Consider the following 26079-nt stretch of genomic DNA (forward strand, 5'->3'; position numbering starts at 1 on the left):
AAGGAATTCAGTTTAATGGGGTATATAACATATAAAAAACTACGTACAAATAAACTACATACAAAATAAATTGGAAATAATCACCAGAAAGAAGGACTAAAGTTGAGGCTCCCTGTGGGCTTTTAGTTAATCTTAAAGGAATCTAGGGAAGCCTGGAATCTGAGATGAGGAAGGAGAGCATTCTAGGTATTTGAAACAGTCAGTGAAAATGCCCAGTTGAGTTATGGAATGTCTTATTCAAGAAACAGCAAGGAAGTCATTATCACTTGATTGTAGAATACTTTGTGGGGAATAAGGTATGAGACAACTGGGAAAAGATGGGGCGGGGGTGGGGGTGGGGGGAGGTAACAAAGGGCTTTGAAGGCCAAATAGAGAATTTTATATTTGATTCTGAAGGTGATAAGGAGCCACTGGAATTAATTGAATGGGGGGTAGGGAAGTGACGTGGTCAGATCTGCACTTTTTAGGAAGATCACTTGTGATTTAAAAAAAAAAAAAAAAAAAACAATCAGCAGGCCATTGTTATTAAGTCCACACATGACAGATGAGGGATGGAACTAGGCTAGAGCCCTTATTCTTAGAGACAAAGAGATAAATGTGGTAAGTGTTGTGGAGGTATAACTGATAAGATTTGTAACTGATCAGATATGTGGTGTGAAGGAGAATGAGGAATTGAGATTGAAAGAAAAAACAACTTTATTAAATTCAAAAGAACTTGGGATAAGGCAGGTAAATGGGGCTGGATGTTGGGAGTAGTCTGTGGGAGAAACATCTGAGTACTAACCTCAAAATAGTATAACAAAACCATATTAATGAAAATGGAATGGTTAAATACCCTAGTAAAATAAAAAAAAAAGTAATTGTACAGAATGCATAAGAAAAATAAACCACAATGGTAATTCCCAATCTACAGTGGATAAAATTGTTGCAGGAAAGAAAGAGATAGTTTTCAAAGGAGGAAACACCCTGTTAGTAATTGCTTGAAAAAATACTCAGCATCACTAGTAGTAAGAGATACAAATTAAAACAACTGGAAAAAAGAAATAAAAGCAATGAAATGGAATGTTTATTTCGTTGTAGAGAAATAGATTCACTCATTGCTGGAGGAATAGAAAAATTGTGGGATTGTAGAATGTTTTTGTATAATAGTTTTATTGTATTCAATAAGTTATAAACGTGATTCATTGTTGAGAAAAGCTAACAAAAACAGTAAAGTTGTTGGAAGATTTTCTGAGCAATGTTCTATGCAAATGCAAAAAAAAAGGCAAACAATTTAAATGGAGTAATGGCTATCTAAATTATGTTATATTGATGTAAAGGAAAATTATAATATAACTAAGACAGACAGGTATGAGTACTATGAAGAAATTCGGGGTAACTTTTATGAAATAATTCAAAGCAAAACAGAATCAGAAGAATAAAGTAGACATTAATAGTAAATGAGAAAGGACAAAGAATTCTGATGAGGATTTACAGAGACTGATATTTTTAAAGTGTTATGTTTTATTCATTGAAATTAGTTTTAATGTAAATAAATTACATTTATTAATTGTATAATAAAAAATAATAAAATTTATTAAATTTAATTTATATTGATTTCAGTATCAAATTTTAAAGACAATGTTAGATAATTCTAAAGTAGACCAAAGAATTGATTGGGGAAAAGTCTCTGTATCTATCCTTATCTCTATCTGTCTCTCTCATTTGTGCAAAAAAAAGCAAAAAAATTCTTCTGAGAGTATAACCATGGACAAACTTAGTGTCTGTCCAAAGCTACACAAGCCTTGATTTTTAGAAGTTAAAGGTGAAAATGGATACATTTAAGTGTTCTTTAACTACAGTTGTTAGAACAGAATTTTAAATATCGTTTTTGTGCCAGAAGTAGTTATCTTTTTTTTTTTTTAGCAGTTCTGATCCTGTATGTAAAATTATACTTTAACAGTCTTCATTTTTTAAAAATCTAAGTTTTAAATTATAATTTTTTTACACATAAAATAGCATTGAGCAAGTGAACAATCTACGAGAAATACAAGCACTGAGGCGCCTGAATCCACACCCAAATATTCTTACATTGCATGAAGTTGTCTTGTAAGTATAATTGGTTTTATTTTTTTTTTAGTTTTGTGTATTTTGATGCTTGTGATTTAATCTTTCTTTAACAGAAAGTAAAGTTTATACCAATATTTTAAACTTTTTTGGCTGCTCAGAAAATTAATCATGTCTTTTTTCTTAAACTATATTTTTTGAACATTTAACAAGCACACAGGATTTCTGACTTCGAAGGCTAAAATTCACTTCATGAAGAAAACATATACCAAAAAAAAAAACAAAAACAAAACTTAAGGGAGATAGCTAGGTTGTGTAGAAAAAATACATAGGCCAGTGATAAATCATCAGTATCATCATCAGTGATAGATCAATCAGACTTTGACACTAAAGGAACATGTTTTGAAATTTGAATTCACACATTTATTTATTCATGCAACAAATTGTAAGAGCCTACTATGTGCAGAAATACTGCTCAGCCCTGGAGGTGATATGAAAACAAATTAAAACATACTTCCTGAACTCATGTACTTTATAGTCTAGTAGTTCAGTTGATGACTTAGTGGGAAAACGTTGTAAACCTATTTCAAAGTCAAGATTTTTCCATTTCCTTTATACCATTTGTTTATTGCATTAATGGTGTCTAGTAACCTTTCCTAACAAAGTCCTGTAATTTCGAGGAATTTTTATTAGGTACAGTTACTAGATGATTGTTTTAAAGTTTGCCTTGTAGCCAGACATGCCATATAACATCTCCTTAAGGAGCTAGTTTTATAAATGTGAATGAAATTCTTGGTTTCATAGGTCCAAATAGACCTCTCAAGGATTCTGGCTTTAATTTTCTGTGAACTACTTCACTAAATGTATGATAGAAAGAAGTTTTAAATTCAGAGGCCTGGCTCCAATCAAGCACCAAAAGATCTTAAGATCCTTAAGGTCCTTAAGATCTAGCAGAAAACTCAACACCAAATTAGAGATCTCTTTTTAAGTGACATTTACCCCTGACTATTCACTACTTTGAGTAAATCAGTATCATTATTTAGTATTATTATTTAGGTATACTAAACTGACAATGGACTACTTTCAAGGATCCTTTAAATTATATTTTATTGATGTTATATGTTAATATATAATAAAATATGTTATAAGATCAAATTCCCTAAAGTGGGTTTGGAATAATGCAGAAAAAAATGATATGAGTATCTCCATCCATCCATGTCAAGGAGAATTGGCATTAAGATGACGTTCCAGCTATATGGTGATTCACTTTTCAAAGCAGGTTGATAAGTTTTGACAACCAAGCCATAGTAAAACTATTCTTCCCATGAATATAGTAATAGTGATAACTGGTTATATTTATTTAGTGCCTCAGAATTCACAAAGTGCCTTCCTTGCCCTGTGGGGCAGGCAGGTAGGAAAAGATTATTTTCAATATTTGACCAGTTAAAGGAGTTAAGGTTCAGAGAGGGGTACATGTAGCCAGTCAGTGGTGAAGGTGGGTTTCTTGAACCCAAGTTTTTTCAGTTAAAAGCCCAATGCTCTATTCACTTCATGTTGTCCAAAGGCTTGTGTTTTAAATAGTAATTGTTTTTTATCTCTTTTGTTCCCCTTACTTAGCAGACAGTCTCCTCCTATTGGGGTTTTCTCTTCATTCTGCATCTTGTTTATTTTATTTTTGCAAAGCACAGCCTAATTATCTGCCTATTAAGTGTCCTTGAGAAATTACTATTTTTATAAAAATAGGCTTTTAGAATTCTGCCTTAAACTAAACTTTTACTATTATTTCAACTTAATTTGTCTGTTTATAAATATTGATTTAAAATAAAATTTTCCTTTTTAATCACTAAGCTGTTGTCTTTGTACAATGTGTAGGGAGTGCCTTATGTTTACAAACTATGTTTAGAAATGAAGATTTGATTATACTTCCTGATGAGGAGAAAACAGAATAAAAAATGCTTTTTTCTTCAGTGACAGAAAAACTGGTTCTCTTGCACTAATATGTGAACTTATGGACATGAATATTTATGAGCTAATACGAGGTATGTTGACTAACTTGAAAGCCTATTTAAAGTCCTGTTTTAAAATATAAAGTTGTTAGACCTATTTACATTATTTTGGAATGGTAGTGAAAACTAATGCAGAGTGCAAACACATTGCACTCACTGGAGATTTCTTGTTTAGTAACTTGAGATGCTGTGACCTTGATTTCAAACTAAAAAGAAGCAGATAAGCCATTAAAGGGTGCAAAGCAGATGTTAAGACCATGACATCCTAGGTGAGCTTTTCAGACCCGTCTTTATAGTATATGTATTAAATTTTAACAAGCTTGATTATCTGGTGGTTGTTGTGTTTTTTTTGTTTTGTTTTGTTTTGGTTTTTTTGGCAGATTAGAACCAGGAAGGGGAGTGTATGCCTAGAGGCAGAAAGTAACAACTGACTGTCTAATAGTAAGACTACAAGAAATGAATTTTAAAAGCACACCAGTCCAGGACTATTTAGCATAAGAGAAAAATGATCTTATCTATGTTACCATTGAGAACACTTAAGTATTATGGCAAAATACAGTAATTAATATTTGTAATAATGATTATCATAAAAAGATTAAATTATGTTCAATATACTCTAAGAAGGTAGGAAAGCAGGGTAAAAGATTTAAGAATATTGTCATTTAAAATAATTAAAATTCTAAAATGTCTTTTGCTTAAAGGTATAAGGTTCATTTATTTGAAAGTCTATCTTTGTGGAATATCTCATTCTTTAGAAGTGCCAGAAAAATGAGGTGTTAACAGCATGTCACATTTAAACATGTCACAATAAGCTATATGTCATTTAGAATATTTTTGTGCATTTGTGTCTAATGTAAAATGACAAAGCATATAAGTTTAAAAACATTCTATTTTATTCACTTAGTTTGTGATATCTTTTTAAACTGTTAACCTTGCCTCTTGATAGTCTGTATTTCTGAACTATATAAACTTAATAGTTAATTCTCAAAACTCAGGTGCAAAGAATTATTTCTGTAATAATATATACATGAATATTCAAAGCAATTTGATTTTGAATTAAACATCTTTAACTCCCAAGGGTAAAGGAATGTGTCTAATTGGAGACATCTAATCAGAAACATCTCTCTCCATCTAGACAGATGGTAGAAAATAGAAGAATTTTATAGCTTGACAGTCATCCTCTCTATCTTAAGTCCAATCTCTCCTCCAAGGTTCAATTAAAGTCTTTTCTCCTCCATGAAGGCTTTCTTAACCATTCCAGCCCTTGGTTATTATTTCTTTCTTTGAACTCTTTTAACACTTACTGACTCTGCTACTTGATAGCTTACATAACCCTACATTATCTCATATACATATATGTATATATGATATGTATACACATACATACATACTTTATCTCCCTCACTAGATTGCAAGAACTTCTTAGGCAGTTACTATGCCTGATTCCTCTTTTTGTAACTGACACATAATAGGTATTATGTATATTTATTAATGACAATGATGTCATAATGTAACTTGAGTCAGTCCTTGATGTTTTACTAAGAATAGTAATTTTCTTGTGTTTGTTTACCAGCCTCTTAGATTATTGGTTATTGAAAGTTAAAGAATGAATTAATAATATAATGGGAACAATCACTCAATAAGTAAAGTATCTAGTATTGTCTATAATAATGTGCAGAATTTTTGAGGGATATAAAGAAAATGTAAGATTTGTTTCTTGTTCTTACCATGTTTATAATCTAGTTATTACAAAAGTAAAAAATGTTTAATAGTGAACAGTTGCACTTGTGATGTAGAGAAAAGAGCACTTGATTTATTCAGGAATTTCCTGAATTATAAAACCAGCTCTACCACTGATTGTTGTACTTGGGCAAGAACACTTCTTTCAGGGCCTCAGTTTCTCCAACTATAAATGAATTTTATTAGATGATCTGAAGGATCCTTCTAACCTTAATATAATGCTAATTGCTAAATATTGTGATTCTAGAGGAAGAAGTGGTCATTGTGAGTCATAGTAGTTGGAAAAGCCTTCTTAGAGGAGCAGGGAACTTTCTTTTCCTTAATGTCAGTTGATTTTCATGTCTTTTCATGTGAGATGCCTTACCCCATTTTGTCACTTCTTTATCTCTTCTTTCAGCACAATCTTCTTTCTCACCCTTTATTTTTATTTTTTTTTTAATCTCATCCCATCTTAGTCATGTTATATATGTACTTTCACTATATATGCCTTTTAAATGCCCTAATAGTAATAAAGTTCTTAAGTGTTACAAATATCATCTTCCCGTATAGGAATATCAGCAGTTTAATCTTATTGAATCTCTCATTCATATTTTTCTTTGAGGTTTTGCGTGTAAGTGTTTTGATACTGAGTTTGTGTATTCTGATCTTCATCACTGTAGTAATTTTCTAGAATTCGATTAGGGTGGGGGAGCTTATTTTCCAGCCTTTTTCATGACTTTTAAAGTTAGATTCTGCTCCTGGGGTGGAGGGATCATTGTTTCAGGCTTCTGAAATTTGGGGCCTAGAGCCATGGGGGTCTTGCTGGGTGGCTGGCTTGCTGGGCAGGGACCATGAAGCGCCTTAGGTGGCTAGTCTACTTTGCCTGGGCCCTGGGGGGCTTATTTGTTGGTCTGATGTGTTTGAATTGTAGATTCTGTTGGCTAGCCTGCTGTTTTGGGGCTGTGGGGTCCAGCAGCTGGCCTGCAAAACTGGGGTTATGGGACTTCCTTCTAACCTGAACAGCTGGAGATCTCCTGCTGTCTTCTTGGACTTGGCCTATTACTGCTTTGCCTCCGTTTTTATCCACACCAAGAAAGGTGTAAAAGACACCTTTCTTGCCCATCTTCTAGATTATCTTGGATTGGAAAATTATGTTACCCCATCTTTTTGTTGATTCTGCTGCTCTAGAATTCATTTTGAGTTGTTATTTTATAGTTGTTTGGAGGTAAATGTTAGAGAGTTTAGATGAATTTCTGCCTTATTCTATCATCTTCTTTATGTCTAATTTTAACTAAATAGATTTTATTTGTTCAAAGATTTTTCATTTGTCTAATATCAAAATTATTTGTTTTATTTCTTTTGATTTTCTTTATACTGATTAAAAACTCATCTCCTATCCATAGTTGTTAAAAAGTATTTCCTTCCTTGGTCCTTTAATTTTTGATGTAATGATTTTCTAGATGTATTTCCATTTTTGGCTTACTTTGGTATATGTTATGACGGGTTGACCTAAACCTAATTTTATGCCCTCCTAATTTATAAAAGGCATTAAATATTTGAGTGAATTTTTTGTTAACTTCTAGGAATAAGTTAGGATATCATATTATCTGCAGTAAATAAAATCATTATGGTTTCCTCTTTGCCTATGTTTATTCCTTCAATTTCTATTTTTGTCTATTCCTTTAACTAGCATTTCTAACATTATATAAAAAACATAATTGCTTTAATCTTGATTTTACTGGACAAGCCTCTCTGATTTATCTTTTATGTATAGTGCTTATGTTCTTGGTTTTAAATAGATACTCTGTCATATTAAAAAAAAGTCTTTTTTATTCTTATGCTTTTTAATTTTCAATAAAAAGTTCTATTTTGTCAAAAGCTTTTTTCTGCATCTGTTGATAATCAAAAGTTTTGTTATTATTGTGGTTTATTATACTGATAAATTTCCTACTGAACCTTTTCAGCATTTATGGTATAAATTCATTCTGGTTATTATGCATAACCTTTCTAATATGTTGCTGTTGTCTCTATATTTTTGTTTAATTTGTATGAGAGAACAAGTAGCTGAGGTTGGGTAGGTATAGGTGTGCTGATAATCATTAATGGTTTTGGTTTTCGGTTTTTTTTCCTCACTATGTTGCTTTTCCCTGGTATAGCTAGCAAGATGATATGCATATATACATACATACATATATATGTACATATATATAGATACACATGTATTTTAAAAGGAATGTGATAGGATACTTTTTTCTATTATTGTAAATAATTTAAACATTTTTGAATGTTTAATAGAATTTAATATAAATCCATTTTGTCCTGTGAGTTTTTTTTCCTCTGTGAGAATTTATGACTCCTTTACTTTGGGTTTATATTTTGGGGTTGTAAAAATTATCTACTTTTTTATACTAATTTAGGTATTTTATATTTTTGTAAATATATATTTAATTTAGTCAAGTTTGTTAGCATATAGTTGGGCAAAAGAGCTTTTACTATTTTCTTTTATTTTCTCTTCATGACTGTTGAGTTCTCATTTTTTCAGATTCATTAATGTTTTATTTTATTATTTACTTTATTAATTAAAAAAATTCCTACTTTTACATACCAGTTTTTTCTTTCTGCTTTTTATTTTGTTTACTTTTTTATTTTCAGAATTTCTGTTTTGGCAATTTGTTATTGTAGTTGGTTTAAAAAAAAAACTTGTTACTCTTCTAGTTTTATTTTAGTTGCAAGGCCAGTTTATTGATCTGTTTTTTTTTCTTTTCTTTTGCTGATGAAAGTAATTAGAGAGTTAAAGTTTTCTCTCTAATTTGCTTTGTCTGCATTTCAGAAGTCTTAGTACCCTGTTGCATTGTTGTCTTTCACTGATGAAATTACATATTGTTAATGTAATTTGTTTTTTGGCTCACTAATTCCTTATTATTAAATTATTTAATCTTCATTAAAATGTAAATCCTTTCTTCTGTTGTGATTTGAAATTAAGGTAAACTGAGACAGCAAAGTTCTAAGCACATTTATTGGTAAAGTTAGTATTACCAACAAATTGGGTCTTTAGGGCCTCAGCAAGCCAGAGACTCTAAATGAGGGCTGAGGAATTATGATTATGTTCAAAAGGAGACCCATCCAAAAAGAAGGCAGCAACATAGACAAGGAAAACATGATTGGTTACAAAGTCAGAAACACTGTATATATGAGGAAACCATATAATTGGCTGTTAATTTGAAATGTAAGGCTGGCAATAAATAATTCCTCTTTCCATGTTGTCATTATGAAAAGCTGATTCGTAGTGTCTACCTGCATGGCTAATGTGTGTCAGTGACCATTCACATTTATGGTCATAATGACTAATTGAATGTTTCCCTCCATTATATCTTATTATATTTTTTACTCCCTTTGCCTTCCTTCTCCTGTCACAGGGAAAATTTTGGTAAAAGGAAAGGTATGATCAGCACTAGAGATCTACATGTGAAGTGATCTGATTTTAATTTTTTTGCCTTCGCCTAAACTCTTATTACTGGTTCTTACTTTTTCAATCTCCAGTTGTGTAAATATATTTAATTTAGTCAAGTTTGTTAGCATATAGTTGGGCAAAAGAGCTTCTACTATTTTCTTTTATTTTCTCTTCATGGCTGTTGAGTTCTCATTTTTTCAGATTCATTAATGTTTTATTTTATTATTTACTTTATTAATTTAAAAAATTCCTACTTTTACATACCAGTTTTTTTTTCTTTCTACTTTTTATTTTGTTTACTTTTTTATTTTCAGAATTTCTGTTTTGGCAATTTGTTATTGTAGGTGGTAGTCTGAAATTTGTTTTGTTTGTAACTATTCTGGCCCTATTCTATTTTTCTTAAGCTTTTTTCTTCTTTCCTTTATCTCTGTCTATTTCATGGCTGTATTTTATGTATTTACCAAATTCTATGTGTGTGTGTGTATTTGATCTTTCTTTGTTAGGTTCAGACTAGAGTGGTGTTCCTATGTGATTTCTGCTCCACATCCTCCTTCGTTTTATAATCTTCCCTTCAATTATGAGAAATTTACGTTTTCTCCTATTTCTTCCTCATTTTTTCCTTAGAGTATTCTCTTTTCCTTTTAAAAAGTACTATTTGAAAGAATTTTTTTATCGGTACAGATAAAAATGATGACACATAGAAAGTTAAGAGGGTATGGAATGTTAGGGAAAAAACATGTATTCACAAAGTGTTCAACTCCAAAGTAAAATATGTGATCTTAAAAAATGTCCATCAAAGCTCCACATAATTCAATTACTGCAAATAACTTCTCTGAGCAAGATGAAGATATTGTAGTTATAATATTTTCATTGTGCCTTGTACATTGTATGGGGGGCTGTTTGAAATAGATGAGGACTAAATATTTGTACAGGAGACACCTTTGGCCTGCTTGCTAGACTTAAGGTTAAAGTCACATAGCCAAACTACATGGACCCAATCAATGCCATAAGCCTCTTCTACATTTGCAAAAACTTCTTTAGCTGCCCTTTTATTTTTTTTCCCCATAAATATTCCTCTTGCCTTGCCTGTCATTCCTCTCTTTTATTACTTTACTTTTTCTTTCTCTTCTGCTTCCTGCTTCTGAAAATTAGTATCAAGAACTTTTAAGTATTATCTTTGTACTCCTCTTCCTGTTTCTGACTAGTCTATACAATTGTGAAATAGCCTTATAGCTACCTGAAAAGTCATAATTCTGTAGTAATCTTTATTTATAATTCCATTCATAGCATCTGACATGCCTCTTTATCTTTCCCCTCCCTCTTCTCACCTCAAGCTTTCCTTGCCAGGAGGTAGTCACCCTCCCTCCATAGAGTGCCAAAGTAGTCATCATTCTTGAAGGATAAGATTTTTCTCTTCAGTCTCTGTTCTCCTGTTCTTCATGGTCTAGGTCAGGAGCCAGGATGACAACTACACCAAATGAGTTTATCTGAGTCATGATGCATTAAAACCTCAAACCCATTGCCATCTGTACCATCTCATCCCCCATCTTATTTAATTCCTTCTTATTCAGATTCTAAAAGAGCCTTATAAATATATTTTTAAAATGTATTACTTAATTTCTTCCAGATCTCCTTTTGATCTTTGTGACCAAGTTTTGTTTTTTTTTTTTTCTTTGAAACTCTACTTAAAAGCTGTTGTGGGGTTGCTCTTTTGTCTGTTGGGTAGGTGTAAATTTTAAGAGTTCTTTATTTAAGTGTCTTTTGTTCACTAGTTCCACCAAGCTCAGTTCATGATTTTGGACTTAGTGCCAGTACTAGGCTTCACTCATTCTTAACTCTTGAATGTCCTGGTCAGGTCCTTTTTTGTCCTGACCTCTCTTTCCTGAATACTTGTCCTTTTGTTTTGACTTCTTTCATAGGTGCTTGCCCTTTGCTTCCAGCTCCTCTATTATCCCTGCTTAAGATTTTATGATTGACTCAGTGGGCACTATCATGGTCTTTCAGTTCCTCTGGAACCTCCATTTTGCTCTGCTTTTTTTCCATTTGGGGGTGCTACCTTGGGCTTCTGATTCATTTACCTGCACTCATGCTGATTTCCACATAGCACTTTTCTTAAGGTGCTGTAACAGCTTTTGGCTCTATTTTTATGCTGTCCTGGGATGGATGGAAGAACTTACTGATGTTTCTCTTTGGATTTTTTGGACAATATTCAAACTGGTGATTGTTTTAAATAACCAAGGGAGTAAAAGTTGGAGATCTGGGCTCTCTGCAACCTTTGACTTTGCCAAAGTGAAAAATGCTGTCTTTTTGCTTTTTAATAGATATTTTTAAATGAAATTTCAGTGAATCACAGGTCAGGAAAAACAAAGTATGTATTACAGTTCTTAACTTTTCATATATTCTGGAAACATATTACAAGTAATTTGAAAGTTTTATTATACTATCACATTAAAGTTAATTACTGACACAAAATATTTAAATCAGTTATTAGTGGGTTTTTTATATTATCATTTTTACTGTTTTAATTATGTAGAAAACAAAGGGAATCATTACTTAGTTCCAAAATAAAGTACACACCAATAATTCAGACCAACAAACATTTATTTGTGCAAAACAATTGTGCTGGGTAATTGAAAAAAAAATGAATAAAAAACAGACCCCACTTTTAGGAAGTTTATTACTTAAAGGGGAAAGGGGAATATGTAAACATTTATAAAAATGACCGTAAAAGCTTAAATGGGAACATTTACCTAGAAAGAACGAACATGACATTTAGCATTCTAAGGTTTAAAAAATTTGTAGACATGGCACATTAATGGCATGTATAACATAATTTTTAAAAGTAAATATATTAATTTAAACCGTGTTCTTAAGAACTTTATGCCAAAACAGGTTGGCAAGATACTTAGGATATTGTAGTTCTAAAGCACCATTGTCTTGTGATACTTAAAAAGACAAAACAAAACCCAACACAAGTACTTCAGGATTGTTACATATATACAAAATTAAAAACCCATACTAAATATCAAGCCTAAGTGAAAATACATTAAAAAAACCCCACATAACCATGTTAAATTTTCCATGATTTGGGGGGCCAAGAAATGAAAAACCAGACATGTGCTTTAATCAGACAATTTAAGACAAGCAAAACTGTTAGTGTCATCCTTATTAATTTGAAACCATGATTAAAAGATTGGCATAAATACACTTGTATTTTAAAAGATAACTTTGCCATTTTATTTGTATTTTTAATTGTAAAATTTATGTAGCCTATGTGTTACATATAAATGTTCAAAAATAATAATTCTTATTATCTTGTAAGAAGGAGGAAAAATGAATTTTTATTCATTGCTCCTTCAAATTGTAGGCTCTCATTCTGAATTCAATAAAGATGTAACTGTCACTTGTTATGTGTCTTCTGCACAGGGAGAAAACACCCACTCCCAGAAAAGAAAATAACGAACTATATGTATCAGCTGTGTAAGTCTCTTGATCATATGCATAAGTAAGTGACTCAGTTTATAAACATAACTTCATATGAAAATTTAGCACTTATTAAAATATTTATAATACTTGTATTGATTTTATTTTTCCTTTTGTGTTGGTACAGAAATGGAATATTTCATAGAGATGTAAAACCAGAAAATATACTAATTAAGGTAAGATGTTTTACATAAGAAATTGGTATTGGGCTTGACATGGAATTCAAAATTCTGTGTCTTATCTCCCAGAGTTACTAGTGGTGTATTCAGTAAATTTTGAATCTTAAGAGAATATAATTTTCAGATTCAGTTCAGTACAGTGTACTTTTACTAAGTACCTATTATGTGTTCTGAGCACCATGCTAAACATTGCAATAATATAAAAATTTAGATATGATCCCTTATCTCATATAACAGTTTAACAGTCTAACGAGTTGTTAAAATACAAACTTATATACTTTAATGGATTTATGATTTCATTGGTAGTATTATTACCTCTATGCCTTCTCACTCTTTGCAATTTTATAGGTCACTGGTAAAAAATCAATATTTAGCTAGACTGGCCCTTTAGCAACAGATAGATTTATACTGGGTTAGTGTATCTTTCATAAACATTGGGCTTTGACATAGGAAGAGTGGTGAAAGAGGACAAACAAGATGCTATGTTACCTTAAAGGAAAAGGTTTCTCATCTTTTACAGGAAGACTTTTAGAACCCTCTTAATTCTAGTGTCTTCCCTCTTTTAATTATTTACTATTTTTCTGGCATATATTTCATTTGTACCTATTTGTTTGCTTGTCTCCCCCAATAAATTGTGAGCTCCTTGAGGGCAAGGATGTCTTTTGCCTGTTTTTATGTCTAATGTTTCTATTTTTATTTCAGATACTAGTAAATATTACTGATTGAATTGGCTGATTAAAGGGAAGGAATCAGATAGCTATACTGAGAAATGCAATTAGTAATTAGTCTTAGTAATCTTGGTCAAATCACTTTATTTTTCTTAAAGCCAAATTTTTTTCCCCTCAAAATATGGTGTTCATTTCAATACCTACCTCATAGCAATTGTTTTGAGATCAAAGAAGAAAATTATATGGAAAATACTTTTAACTATAAAATGTTATTACACTTGAGATATTCCCATGTGTATTTATATCTGACACCCTGCTATAATTGATTTATGTGAAACTTATTTAATATGAATGAATGAAGTTCTTCAGAAACATAGGAGTCACCATTGAAATTTCTGGTGAGCTTTCAAGAAGCACAGAAAACAGCTATGGCTATTTTTTTTTTTTTTTTTTTTTTTTGCTGAGGCAATTGGAGTTAAGTGACTTACTTACTCAGGATCACACAGCTAGGGTGTGTTAAGTATCTGAGGTCAAATTTGAACTCGGGTCCTCCTGATTTCAGGGCTGGTGCTCTATCCATTACGCCACCTAGCTGCCCCATGGCTATTCATTTTTAATGATGTTGCTGCATAAAGGGATAGAACAAGAATAGAAAAACAATTCTGTGCCTCCATAGTAGAAAGAAAGCTGCTAAGTACTAAAGGAAATTTAGAGAAGATTAGAGGTAACAGGCTGGGTGGGACAAATGCTTATAAGATGGGCATTTACCAAAGGCACAGCAACTAACTAAAAACTTTTAATGTTACACACACACACACACACTCTTTTTAAAAATGTATTTTTAATACACATTGCTTTATGAATCAGAGCAAAAGGGAAAAACCACAGGAGAAAAAAAAATACAAAAAAGAAGTGAACATAGTATGTGTTGCTTTATATTCAGTCTCCATTGATTTTTTTTTCTGGATACAGATGGCATTTTCTGTCTAGAGTCTATTGGGATTGCTTTGGATCACTGAACCACTGAGAAAAACCAAGTCTTTCATAGTCGATCATCACATATTCTGGCTGTTACTATAATCAATGTATTCCTGGTTCTGCTTGTTTCACTCAGCATCAGTTTGTATTATTCTTTCCAGGCCTTTATAAATCAGCTTGTTCACCATTTCTTATAGAATAATAATATTCCATTACCTTCATGTACCACAGCTTGTTCAGCCATTCCCCAGTTGATGGGCATCCACTCATTTTCCAGTTCTTTGTCACCACAAAAAAAGCTGCTACAAACGTTTTTGCACATGTGGATCCTTTTCCCTCCTTTTATGATTTTCTTGGGATATAGACCCAATAATGACACTGTGGGGTTAAAGGGAATGTACAGTTTTATAACTCTTTGGGCCTAGTTCCAGATTGCTCTCCAGAATGATTGGATCATTTCACAACTCCATCAACAGTGTATTAGACGAACACATGCACATTAACGAGAGGCACTTTGGTATCGAAGATCAGCTGACCTCAGAGCTAGAAAGACCTGGGTTTAAGTTTGTGCTTTAATCAGTGATCTGTAAGTTTCAGAAAATGTGCCAGCTTGCATTGGTGTAGAGAGAATGACCTCATTTAGGAGTTACCTACATTGATGAAATCACAAGTCTAGTCAGTATCTCTAATTTGAATGGCAGAAAACCCCAACTGTTCAGGAGACATTAAGGATTTATTTTTTTGTCAGTTGTATTTGTTACAGTGGAGAGTAAAAGCTTTCATTGGGCAATAACACCAAAGTTTTTTAGAAAGTGGTATCGTTATTGACTGTTTGCCAGAGGGTGCAGTTTTCAAACCTGGCCTTGTTCTAAATGTAAGGAAATCTATTGTTATTTTATATATTTTACTGATAGCATTTTAGGATGACTTTAAATATTTTAAAGCTTGAAGTCATTTGGAAATAGATATTAAATATTGATTTCCATGGCAATTGTAAATATTTGTTTATAGTTCACTAAATATAAAGTCCATCTTGTCATTTAGAGGGTGATTATGAGTGCCAAAAAAGGTCAGTGATTTATTGTTTTGCAGAATGTTTATATCTTGGTAACTTTTCCACCAATGCATGTTTGAAGATAATTTCATTAAAGAAGCTACTGAATCAGATACATTTTATTTGGGCTTTAAAATTTTGGATTTTTTCTTGCAGCAGGATCTTCTGAAATTAGGAGATTTTGGGTCATGTAGAAGTGTTTATTCTAAGCAGCCATATACAGAATATATATCTACTCGTTGGTACCGGGCACCTGAGTGTCTCCTCACAGATGGATATTATAGCTACAAGATGGATATGTGGAGTGCTGGCTGTGTGTTTTACGAAATCATGAGGTAAAATAATTAGATATTGTACTTAAAAATAAAAAATGCTCAACTGAAAATATTACTAATAACATTTCATCCTTATATGGTAAAGTTAAGTAGAATCAGAAGGTTGGACTAGATGATTTATAAGAACCTATCAAGCTCTTAATATTCTGTGATTTTAAAATAAACTAAATTATAAGTCTAGGTTGATTTTGATGGTCTGATGCTAATTCATCCTTAAGAGTGGATTTAAAAACAATTCTGTAGCTTATCTTGGTTTTGTACTAAACTGAAAATTCCCCTCTTTTTTTTTTAATCATTTTGTTTCTCAAATACTGATCATTGATTTGTATCCAAAAAAGAAACATCAGAATTTGGGAGTTTAGGCCAAATCCTGTGCTTGGTCTGAGTGGAGACAAGTCCCATGCCATGGCTTAATGTAAAGCAAAGTGCAAAAATGTCTCAGAACCAGAGCAAAAGACAGAACCAGAACAATCCATCAGTAAACATTTGTTAAGTGCTTACTATGTGTCTGGCACTGTGTTAAGCCCTGGGAATACAAAGAGGCAAAAGACAGTTCCTGCCCTAAAGGAGCTTACAATCTAATGGATGGGAGAGACAACATGCAAACAAATATATACAAATCAAGCTATATACTGGATAAATGGGAAATAATTGAAAGGAAAGTAATAGAATTAAGAGGGGTTGGGAGAGGCTTTCTTTAAAATATAGAAATTTATTTAGGACCAAAGGAAGCCACTAAGGGCTGTAGTTTGTGTGGAGGAGGGAGAGCATTCCATACTTAGTGCCTAGAGATGGGAGTGTCTTGTTTGTGGAACATCCAGGAGGCCAATCACTGTATGAAAGAATGGTAGGAGTAAGGTGCAAAGAAGAATGGAATGGAATGAGGGGGCTGGGTTATGGAGGGCTTAGTGAATGCCAAGTCTTTGATCTGAGAGGCAATAGGAAGCTACTAGAGTCGATTGAGTAGGGGGAGTGATATGATTGGATCTCTGTTTTAGGAAAATCACTTTTGTGCTTATAGGAGGACAGCCTGGAGTGGGGAGACTTGAGTCAGGCAGACCTATCAGCAGACTATTGCAATAATCAAAGCTTGAGGTGATGAGAGCCTGCATTAAAGTGGGGTGGTGTCAGAGAAGAGAAGAGGGGATTTTGGGAAGATGTTGCTAAGGTGAAAATGACAGGCCTTTGGCAACAGTGTGAATATGGGATCTGGTGAGAAATCTAGAATGATTTGCAGATTGAGAGTCTTAGGGATTGGGAAGATGATATTGCCCTCTACATTAATCGGGATGGTGAAGTGGGAGAGAGTTTGGGGGAAAAGATAATGAATTCTGTTTTGGACATGTTGAGTTAAAGATTTCTACAGGACATCTAGTCTAAGATGTCTGAAAGGCAATTGGAGATATGAGATTGGAGCTCAGCAGAGATGAGATAAGCAGGATAGGTAGATTTGAGAATTATTAATTAGCACATAGATGGAAATTAAATCGAAAGAAGTGATTATATCATTTTATAATGGTTTCAATAGGATGATTTGGTCAAAAGCCAGATTAAAAGGACTACAGAAGAGAGAGGAAAGTGGAGGTTCTTTTGCAGATGGCCTTTTCAAGGAGTTTAGTTACAGAGGGCAGACGAGCTATAGGATGACAGTTAGCAAGCATGGAAGAATCGACTGAGAAATTTTTCAGGATATGGGAGACATACAGTATGAAACTCAAAAGGAAGAAAAATTACTTGAGTGATGGAGAAAGGGGCAATGGAAAACAAGGAGCATTCCAACTTCCCTTCCTTGACTAGTAAGCTGAGGAGAACGAGTGAAGGTATAGCCATTACTAGAAAGGGTAGTCAGGGAAGCTGTGCCACCAGGGAAGATTATTAAATCCAGGTAAGAATTATTAAAAGGAAAGAGAGAGAGAGAAATAGATTAAAGATGAAGAGAAATTTATTGCCTATAGCACAGGCATTCCACATGACACAGTGGACGAGCTGGGTGAAATTAAAAGAAAACTTTGAGTTGGACTGGTTAAGGGTATTAAGAGTGAGCAACTGAGTGGGAGAGGGAGAGCAACTACCCTCAAAGGAACAACTAAGAAGCTTGATGTCAAAGGCAGAGCCCCTCTTTTTTTGCACTGGAAGTTCGCCATATCCCCAGTTAGGGGACTGAGATGGAAGGAGAAGAAGGAAAATACCTTGTACTGCTACAGATAAATGGTTGCTTTGTGATAGAGAGAAGATGCCTAACGTGGCCCCAATAACCTTCCTAAGGGATGCCTTGCTTTTATCAGGAGATGGAAGACTCAGAGCTCTGGGCTTTAGGGTATCTATGGTCTAAATGTACTTTCTTCCCTGAGATGGTTGGCTGTAAGCCAGTAGAAGGAAGTGCCTAGTGTGACCCTCTGGCAGTCTTTCCTCCTGCTGGCAGTCCTTTCCTCCTCCTGAGGAGACAAGGCTGGACCAGTATGCAAGCAGCCTGTGGCCAGGCCATAGCAGGGAAAACAACCAAAACAAAGTACTTGTTACCAGTTACAAACTTTGGTTGAGACCTGTCAGGTTTATAAAAAGTGGCAGAGCCAGTTCCAGGTTCAGAACTGTGCAAAGAGAAGGAAGCCAAAGTCAAAAATCTAAGCTGAGTCATCAGAAAACTGAGCCCAGGAATACTGTAGAAAGTGGGGCCACTTAGGAACAAGCAGGGTTTGAATTTATCAGCTTAGCACATGGGAAGAAGCAGAGTTTGACTTTAGCATAAAGCCCTAATCCTGAAACTAAAGCTAGAAATAGGTATAACAAAATGCCAAAATTATGATGGCCTGGGAGAAACCAAAAGATAATCCAAGAAAAGAGTAAGTCCAATTAGAGATAGAGAAAAGAATGTCCTATCAATAAAGATTTTTAAAGGTACTTGGAAGAAATGAAGTAAAAAATTAAAAACTGTTACGTTATATGACCTTCAGGGAGGACTGAATGTCCAAGAGAATTAATTGTTTAGAGTAAATGATAGTAAAAGATTGAAGAATTGAACTGTCAGAAAATCAAATGGTTCAAACAGAAAGTAATGTATCTAGTAGACAACAAGAAACATTGAAACAAAATAAAAAGATTAACAAAAAAAAATAAGAAAAGGTAATGTACTATGAAAAAAACAACTATTTTGGAAAATAGGTTAAGGAAATCGGTCATCTAAAAGTCACCAGACTATCTGAAAATCAAGAGCACAGATAGTGTCAGAGAAGAGGGACAGGTGGGTGGAGAACAGTTATACAGAGAAAATAGGATAGGGAAACTATTTTAGGTGGGTTTGTAGAGTTTTCATTATTTGTTTAGTAGATTTTAAGACAATACTTTTACTTTAGTAATTCAGAATTTAAAATGAGCATATTTTTAATCAAGAAAAAAAAATACACCTTTAATGGAGGAAAAAAGCACAAAACCAGCTTTAAAAACATATTTCATTCTAAATTACTGTTTATTTTGAGAATTGATTTATATTTTTGGATTCTTCAATATTGTTTATTCATCTGGATATAAGATGAAGATTTCTCCAATGCCTTAAGAGATCTCTTTTTTCCTATATTTCAAAAAATAATTGATTTTATTTAGAACTTCACAAACATCAAAAAAAAAAAATCAAACATTTCCATATACAAAAGAGAATTGAAAGAAAACTGCATATAAAACAATCTCTATTATATAGTTTTCTTTTTTGAAAAAACTATGAGAAATTAAACATTACTTTCAAAGCTGTTCTAATTATCTACTTATCCTTCACAAATTCCTTCTCTTCTGTACAATTTAAAAATGCTTCAATGGTCCTTTCTTTTCTCTCTCTCTTTTTTTTTTTTTTTGGTTGGCATATTGCTAGCTTCCTTCACCCCAATTGAAAAAGAAAAATCATAATCCTTATGACTAGCAAATATACTCAAGCAAAATCTTTATTGTCATAACTGTCTTATTTTTTTTGTTTATATCCCCAATAATTGGAATGTAGTATAAATACTTAATGACTTCTTTCATTCATTCATTCATCTGTCACAGAAAGAGAAATAGCAAAGTGCAGAAAAGATTCTATGTTCTTCCTCCCAGTCCAAATATAGGGGAACACAGTAATTTTCACAGTGAGACAGGAATTGAAATTACTCAGAACCAAACCCACAATTCAGTCATTCTACTTGTTTTAAAAGGCAAAATTTGAGCTGGGAGATTGAGATTGATGGATCTCGTAAACTCTGGAGTTCTAAATTGTAGTGGGCTATGTTGATGGGGTTTTTGAGCTAAGTTTGGTATCATTAATGAGCTTCCAGGTTTGGGGGTAGAGGGAAGCCTGGCTACCTGAGTTGAAATGAGGTGGTTCAAGTTGAAAATGGAACAAACTTAAAAAGCTCCTTTGCCTTGGAGGCTATACTAGACCCCCTACATTTCCAGCCTGGGAAAGATGGGAACCCAGTGTTTGAAAAAGCTTTTTTTTTTTTTTTCTTCTCAAAGAAGCTATGGATTTGAAGTTAGAGGATCTTCAATCGATCTAGCCTCTCTTATTCTGATTATGTATGTGACTTTGGGAAAGTCACTTAGTTCTCTGGGTCATATTTCTTCATCACCAGCAGATTGCCTTCATTCTCTCCCTGTTTACTGATTGCTTCCCTTCTGCCTACAGCCAGCCACTTAAATACATCTTTAAAAATCTCTCAGTAAATCCTACCATCACCCAAAGTTACTGTCAAAGCTCTTCTCTTTCTTGGCCAACAACCCAAGGATCTTTTATAGTTGTTCCATTTCCTTTTGCACTCACTTCGATCTCTTTGCAATCTAATCTATCTTCTAGCCTCATTATTCAGCATTTTCAGACATGGCCATTTTGTAGGTGTGTTTGTATTAACTAATTATTTGTTATATAGGAAGGCTTTCATTTTGGGGGAGAGAGAGAAGGGGAAGAATTGTGGGGATAGGAATAATGATAGGTATGCCAAAAAGAAAGAAAAGAGAATTAACAAATTCACAGATGTGAGCTAAAATAACTAAATACAAGCAAGACAGTTTGGGAACTACTATGTTAAATTTGCTTAGTCCTTTTTTTCTGATTTTCTTTGTATGTTAAATGATCATGTTTGTCGATGTTTGTCAAATATATAATAATTGGAAAGAATTTTTTTTAAAGGAATTCTTTTCTTCAATTCCTTCCTTTTCGGCCTCCATTCTTTTAGTGATCACAAACCTGGCATCTCTGGGAAACTAATTCTCTAGATAGGTGCTGGAGCTCTCTTCCAAAAATAAGTAACTAATTTCTTTTCCTTTTTTAAGGCTTATGTTCAAATTTCCTGGATATATAGAAATAATATTTATAAAAGAATTTTCTGGTTTTCTATCATGAGGATAGTTATGTCTCTGAAGATGTCATTTAGTGCTTCGTGGGAAAACTGAAAATGTTCCTGATTGAGCACTGACAAAGGAGAAAAGTGTTGTTTGGAAATTAAAGATAACTAGATAAACTGATATTAGTGTCTAGAAAAGGGAAGATGATTCTGAGGAACATATGATGCAATCTTCTTGAATATAGATTAAAGATGAGGCAAGAATTTAATGATGGAAGATAAGAAATCTCCCATAGAAGAGACTGAATTGTAACATGAATAGGTAGGTGGCTAATTTGTTCAGTGTTGTAAAAGTTTCTCTATAACTTTTGCAGCTTAATTTGACATGTTACAGTAGAGCAAAATGTAGGCAATTCTGTAGAATTGTTTCTGCCCAGTTAGGCCATTTGATTGCCATTTTTAGAGTGAAGCCCTTGAATGATAGTTTTTTTTTTTGTTTTTTTTGAAGGATACTTCAAAAGGGAGAAGAATCACCAAGAGAAAACTTTATTCTGTATCTCATTTTTTAACCAACAGGAAAGAACTGGGATAAAAATAATGAGTTATAGTTCCCACTTAAAAGTTTATAATAGAGGAAAGAAATGCTAGGCATAGTCTGATATTCTAAATTTTAGTTGAATACATTTCATTTTAGAGGAAAGTAAAGAAGTATAGAAAGCTCTTAATAATTCCATTGAGGAAGAAAAATGGGATTTATTTGAAGGGATTGATGTGGTTCTATAGAGAACTCAAGCATTTAGATTTTAAAAGATAGTTACAGAACATGTGAGCAAAGGCAGGCCTTGACACTATGAGAGAATGGCATCAGAAGTGGTAAAGCTCAGAGTGAGAAGTTGTTTTGGGCTCTATGACTGATCACATTTCACCTTTGAACTTCTCAGAATCATAAAATTTAAAATTGGAAGTTTGTTTAGCAGCTTTTAGTCTAGATCTTATTCAGAAGGAACTTCCTTTATAACATACTTGGTAAGTGGTTATTCACACTCAGTCTGAAGACCCCTGCAGACTGTCCATTCCATTTTCAGACCAATGTCATTGTTGAAACAATTTTTCTGACATCAAGCCTAAATATCCCAATTTTTAGCTTCTCTAGTTTTTTCTTGTTTTCTCCTCTGGAGCTAAATGGAACAAGCCTATTCCTCTTCTACTTAATAATCCTTCCAGTGTATGAAAATTGTTCCTCTTTTCTTTTCTGTGCTAAACATCCCCAATTCCTTCACATGATTCTTCTTAGCTTTTTAACTTCTGCATCATATTGCTAGCTCACATTGAGCTAGCATGTCATGAAAACTTCAGATTTTTTTTTCAGATGAACTGTTCTCTAACCATACCTTCTTTATCCTATGCCTGTGAAATGTTTTCCCCTTAAATCTAAGTATAGTACTTTATGCTTTTAGTTATTGAATTTTATCTTATTACATTTAACCCAGTGCTCTAGCTTATCAATAAGATCTTTCTGGATTCTGACATTGTCATTCAGTATGTTAGCTGTCTCTTGCAGCTTTGTGTTAGTTTTTTCCTGAAGTCAATCACCATATGTCCCCTCTACTTAGTAAATCCAATAGCTCCTTTCAAGGATCAAATATAAACTTTTCAATTAGCATTTGGAGCCCTTCACAACATAGTTCCGTGTAACAAAATAGGAGTTTAGTAACTGCTTGTTTTTTGATCATCCTTTATGCTTGAAATGTACTTTTTCTCCTTAGCCTCTCAGTCAGCATCTATTATGTGCCAGACTGTGCTTAGAATTCCTACTTTCTGGCCCTCTTACAGAAACCTGCTAGTAGTTGCACAATGGCAGCATGACATAGCATGATAGAGTGTCAAGGCAACTAGGTTTCTTGGTGAGGATCAAGAGACCAATTTTAGCTTTGGTAAATAGACAAGATAAATTTGGGTGGAAATTGAGAGGAAGAGATACCTTGTAAAGGTGGAAATTAAGGAAAAAAAGGTGATTGGGGAAAAGAAGATTAGAAAGAAGAAATGCATATTAAGGGAATATTAATTAGGGCTATTTGTTAAAAATTTTAGAAGTAACAAAAATTAATACTTTAGTACTTTCGTATATGTTTATATCATTTGATCTGAACCCTATGAATTAATGTGGTAGAATGGATAAAGACCTGGCTTTACAGCCAAGAATACCTGGGGTTAAGCCTAGGTCATGATACCTACTGTTGTCACCCAGGGCAAATCCCTCTAAGCTACAGAGAATGTGCTGCTAACATAAAATGACAGAGGGAATTTCCTTATTTTAGAGTTTTCTATACGAATGAAATCTCAAGTCCAGACCCTATTTAATAACCCCATGACACATAACATTTAATGTTTAGCTCATCCAGCTTTTTTGACTTCTTCACAATCTCTAAATTAGGCAATACAATTAAATGCTTGTTTTTAGGTAAGGAAACTGAAGCTTAGATTAAGTAACTGAGTTTGATATTGCATAATATAAAGAAAAGGACACTAGATTTGGTGTCAGAAAACCAACTTCAAATCCTGACTTTTCTAGCTATTTGTGTAACCCTGTGCAAATCTCTTTCTTTTTGGAGCCTTAGTTTTCTCATCTTTAAAATGAGAGAGTTGGATTAGATCAGGAATTCTTAATCTAAAGTCCATGGATCCCCACGAGGGGGTTAAATGGGTACAGGAGGGACTAGTAATAGACATAACCTGTGATGAGAATATAACTCTAAATGTTTCCCTCATTTTACCAGTGATACCATTTTGTCATATTCTTTCAGTCTGCAGCCTCTATTTCCTGGAGCTAATGAATTGGACCAAATCTCCAAAATCCATGATATTATTGGCACACCTCCTCAGAAAACTCTTACCAAATTCAAACAGTAAGCACTTGGTACCTTTTGCTTATGAACTTATACATTTAAGTTTATTAATTATAAGTCTAATATTCCTGACATATTCCTAGCACATTCTTAGCTCTGTCCTAAGTGAAAAAAGTGAAGGCAAAAGATTCTCTTGATTAATTTATTTTGGCCTTTGTTAACCTTACTAGCCCTAATTTTTTATAAGGAGAGTAATTCGTATTTGTATAGGCATAGTTACTATGTAGACTCTGTGATTTTACAAGGTACACTAAAGGGGGGTTTGATTAGTTTGGGTGACCAACATATTTTTGAGGATTTTGATTTATTGGGGGTCCTTTGAAAATTAGGGCCGAAATTCCAATAGCTTTGTGATAAAAAGAGCTATCTGCATCTAGAGAGAGGACTATGGGGACTGAATGTGGATCACAACATAATATTTTCACCTTTTTTGTTGTTTACTTCTTTTTTTTCTTTCTCATTTTTTCCCTCTCGATCTCATTTTTCTTGTGCAAAATGACAAATATGAAAATGAATTTAGAAGAACTGCACATATTTAACCTGTATTGGATTACTTGCTGTCTAGGAAAGGGAGAAAGTGGGGCGGGAGAAGAGAAAAACTTGGAACACAAAGTTTTGCAAGGATGAAAATAAAAAAATAAAAAATAAAAATAAAATAAAAATAAAAAAATAAAAAATAAAAAGCTATTATTTGAAAAAAAAAAAAAAGAAAAGAAAATCAAGGCTCAGAGTTTAAATGATCAGTAGTATATATTTATATTATATTTTGAGATGCTTTGATGGAAATTGTTATATATATTTAATATGTAAATATACATAAATTTCCTGGAATCTCCAGAAATATTTATATAGTACAGAATCTTACAGCTAGAAGTTATCTTAGATATCTTCTAGTTCGGCCTCCTCACTTTACAAAAGAGGAAAACTGGAAGACAAAGGTACTTAGAAGACATTTACTCTTGAGACTGAAGAACTAAAATAACTATGGTTTAGGCATCTACTTTTCTTTAAAATGTTCAGTGAGCTTTCTTGACAATCACTAGCTGCAACATTTCAGGAAGGGAAGCAAAGCTAAAATTAGAAACCAGTTTGTAATTCATACTTAACTCTATAATTAGTTCATTAAATTATGTTACCACTGTATTTAGTGAAGGAGTAGGCCGACATCTTGGTGAAAAATTATTTTATCATTCTTTGACATAAGTAATGTTTTTACTCTAGTAGAACAAAAGGTTCTTGAGAGCAGAGATAATCCCTTTTAGAACAGTGCTTGTTACATAGTACTTAATAAATAAATGCCTGTTGATTGATCAATTTTTAATGTGCTGACATTTTCCCTTAAACAATTTAAAACTCATTTTTGAATTGGGCTTTCAGCACTGGGATGGGAGTTAGGAGACCTGTGTTTGAGTCCTAATTTTGTCACATATATGCTATGTGAACTAAAGTCCCTTTACCTCTCTAGACCTCATTTTCCCTATTTGTAAAAGAAAGGGGTTGGAATCAATGATCTCTAAGATACCTTCTAGTCTTGTGAACTATAATTCTAATCTTTGCTGCCATGTTAAACCAATGCAATTGTGAAGCTACAATCATCTCTTGGGAGATGTGATAGCTTACAGCTGAATCCTCTCAATGATGACACTGTTGTTTATATCATTGGGCTTTTAACACAGGTCAAGAGCTATGAGTTTTGATTTTCCTTTTAAAAAGGGATCAGGAATCTCTCTGATGACACCGACTTTGTCCCCTCAGTGCCTTTCTCTGATCTATGCAATGGTAGAATATGACCCAGATGAAAGAATCAGTGCCCACCAGGCACTGCAGCATTCTTACTTCCGAGAACAAAGGTAGGTTTCTAACATCTTGGTTGAATACTGAGTCTGATTCCATCTAGAGAATCTATGCTATATAGCAGTTCCAGCAGCCATCGGGGGCAAGAAGACTTTAG

General features: G+C 33.2%; 1 protein-coding gene across 10 annotated transcripts in view; it reads left to right on the forward strand.

The window, feature by feature from the left end:
* The window catches only part of MOK (MOK protein kinase), a 104525-nt gene that overhangs the window by 44322 nt on the left and 34124 nt on the right, over positions 1-26079 (forward strand). For 6 of the 10 annotated variants that reach the window (XR_004232092.1, XR_004232093.1, XR_004232094.1 and 3 more), the window contains exons 3-9: positions 1999-2088; positions 4015-4085; positions 12649-12727; positions 12833-12881; positions 15741-15919; positions 24027-24128; positions 25805-25978. Coding sequence is in view for 6 of the 10 variants with exons in the window: in XM_031953220.1 (XP_031809080.1) it covers positions 1999-2088; positions 4015-4085; positions 12649-12727; positions 12833-12881; positions 15741-15919; positions 24027-24128; positions 25805-25978 (744 nt within the window). In the remaining 4 variants the exon portion in view is untranslated. Of the gene's footprint in view, positions 1-1998; positions 2089-4014; positions 4086-4227; positions 4322-12648; positions 12728-12832; positions 12882-15740; positions 15920-24026; positions 24129-25804; positions 25979-26079 lie in introns of those variants that run through there. The other 4 variants (XM_031953221.1, XM_031953225.1, XM_031953223.1 and 1 more) reach the window with 4 other exon arrangements.

This window comes from Sarcophilus harrisii, chromosome 2 (genome assembly GCF_902635505.1).
Source record: "Sarcophilus harrisii chromosome 2, mSarHar1.11, whole genome shotgun sequence".
NCBI classification, from domain to species: Eukaryota; Metazoa; Chordata; class Mammalia; order Dasyuromorphia; family Dasyuridae; genus Sarcophilus; species Sarcophilus harrisii.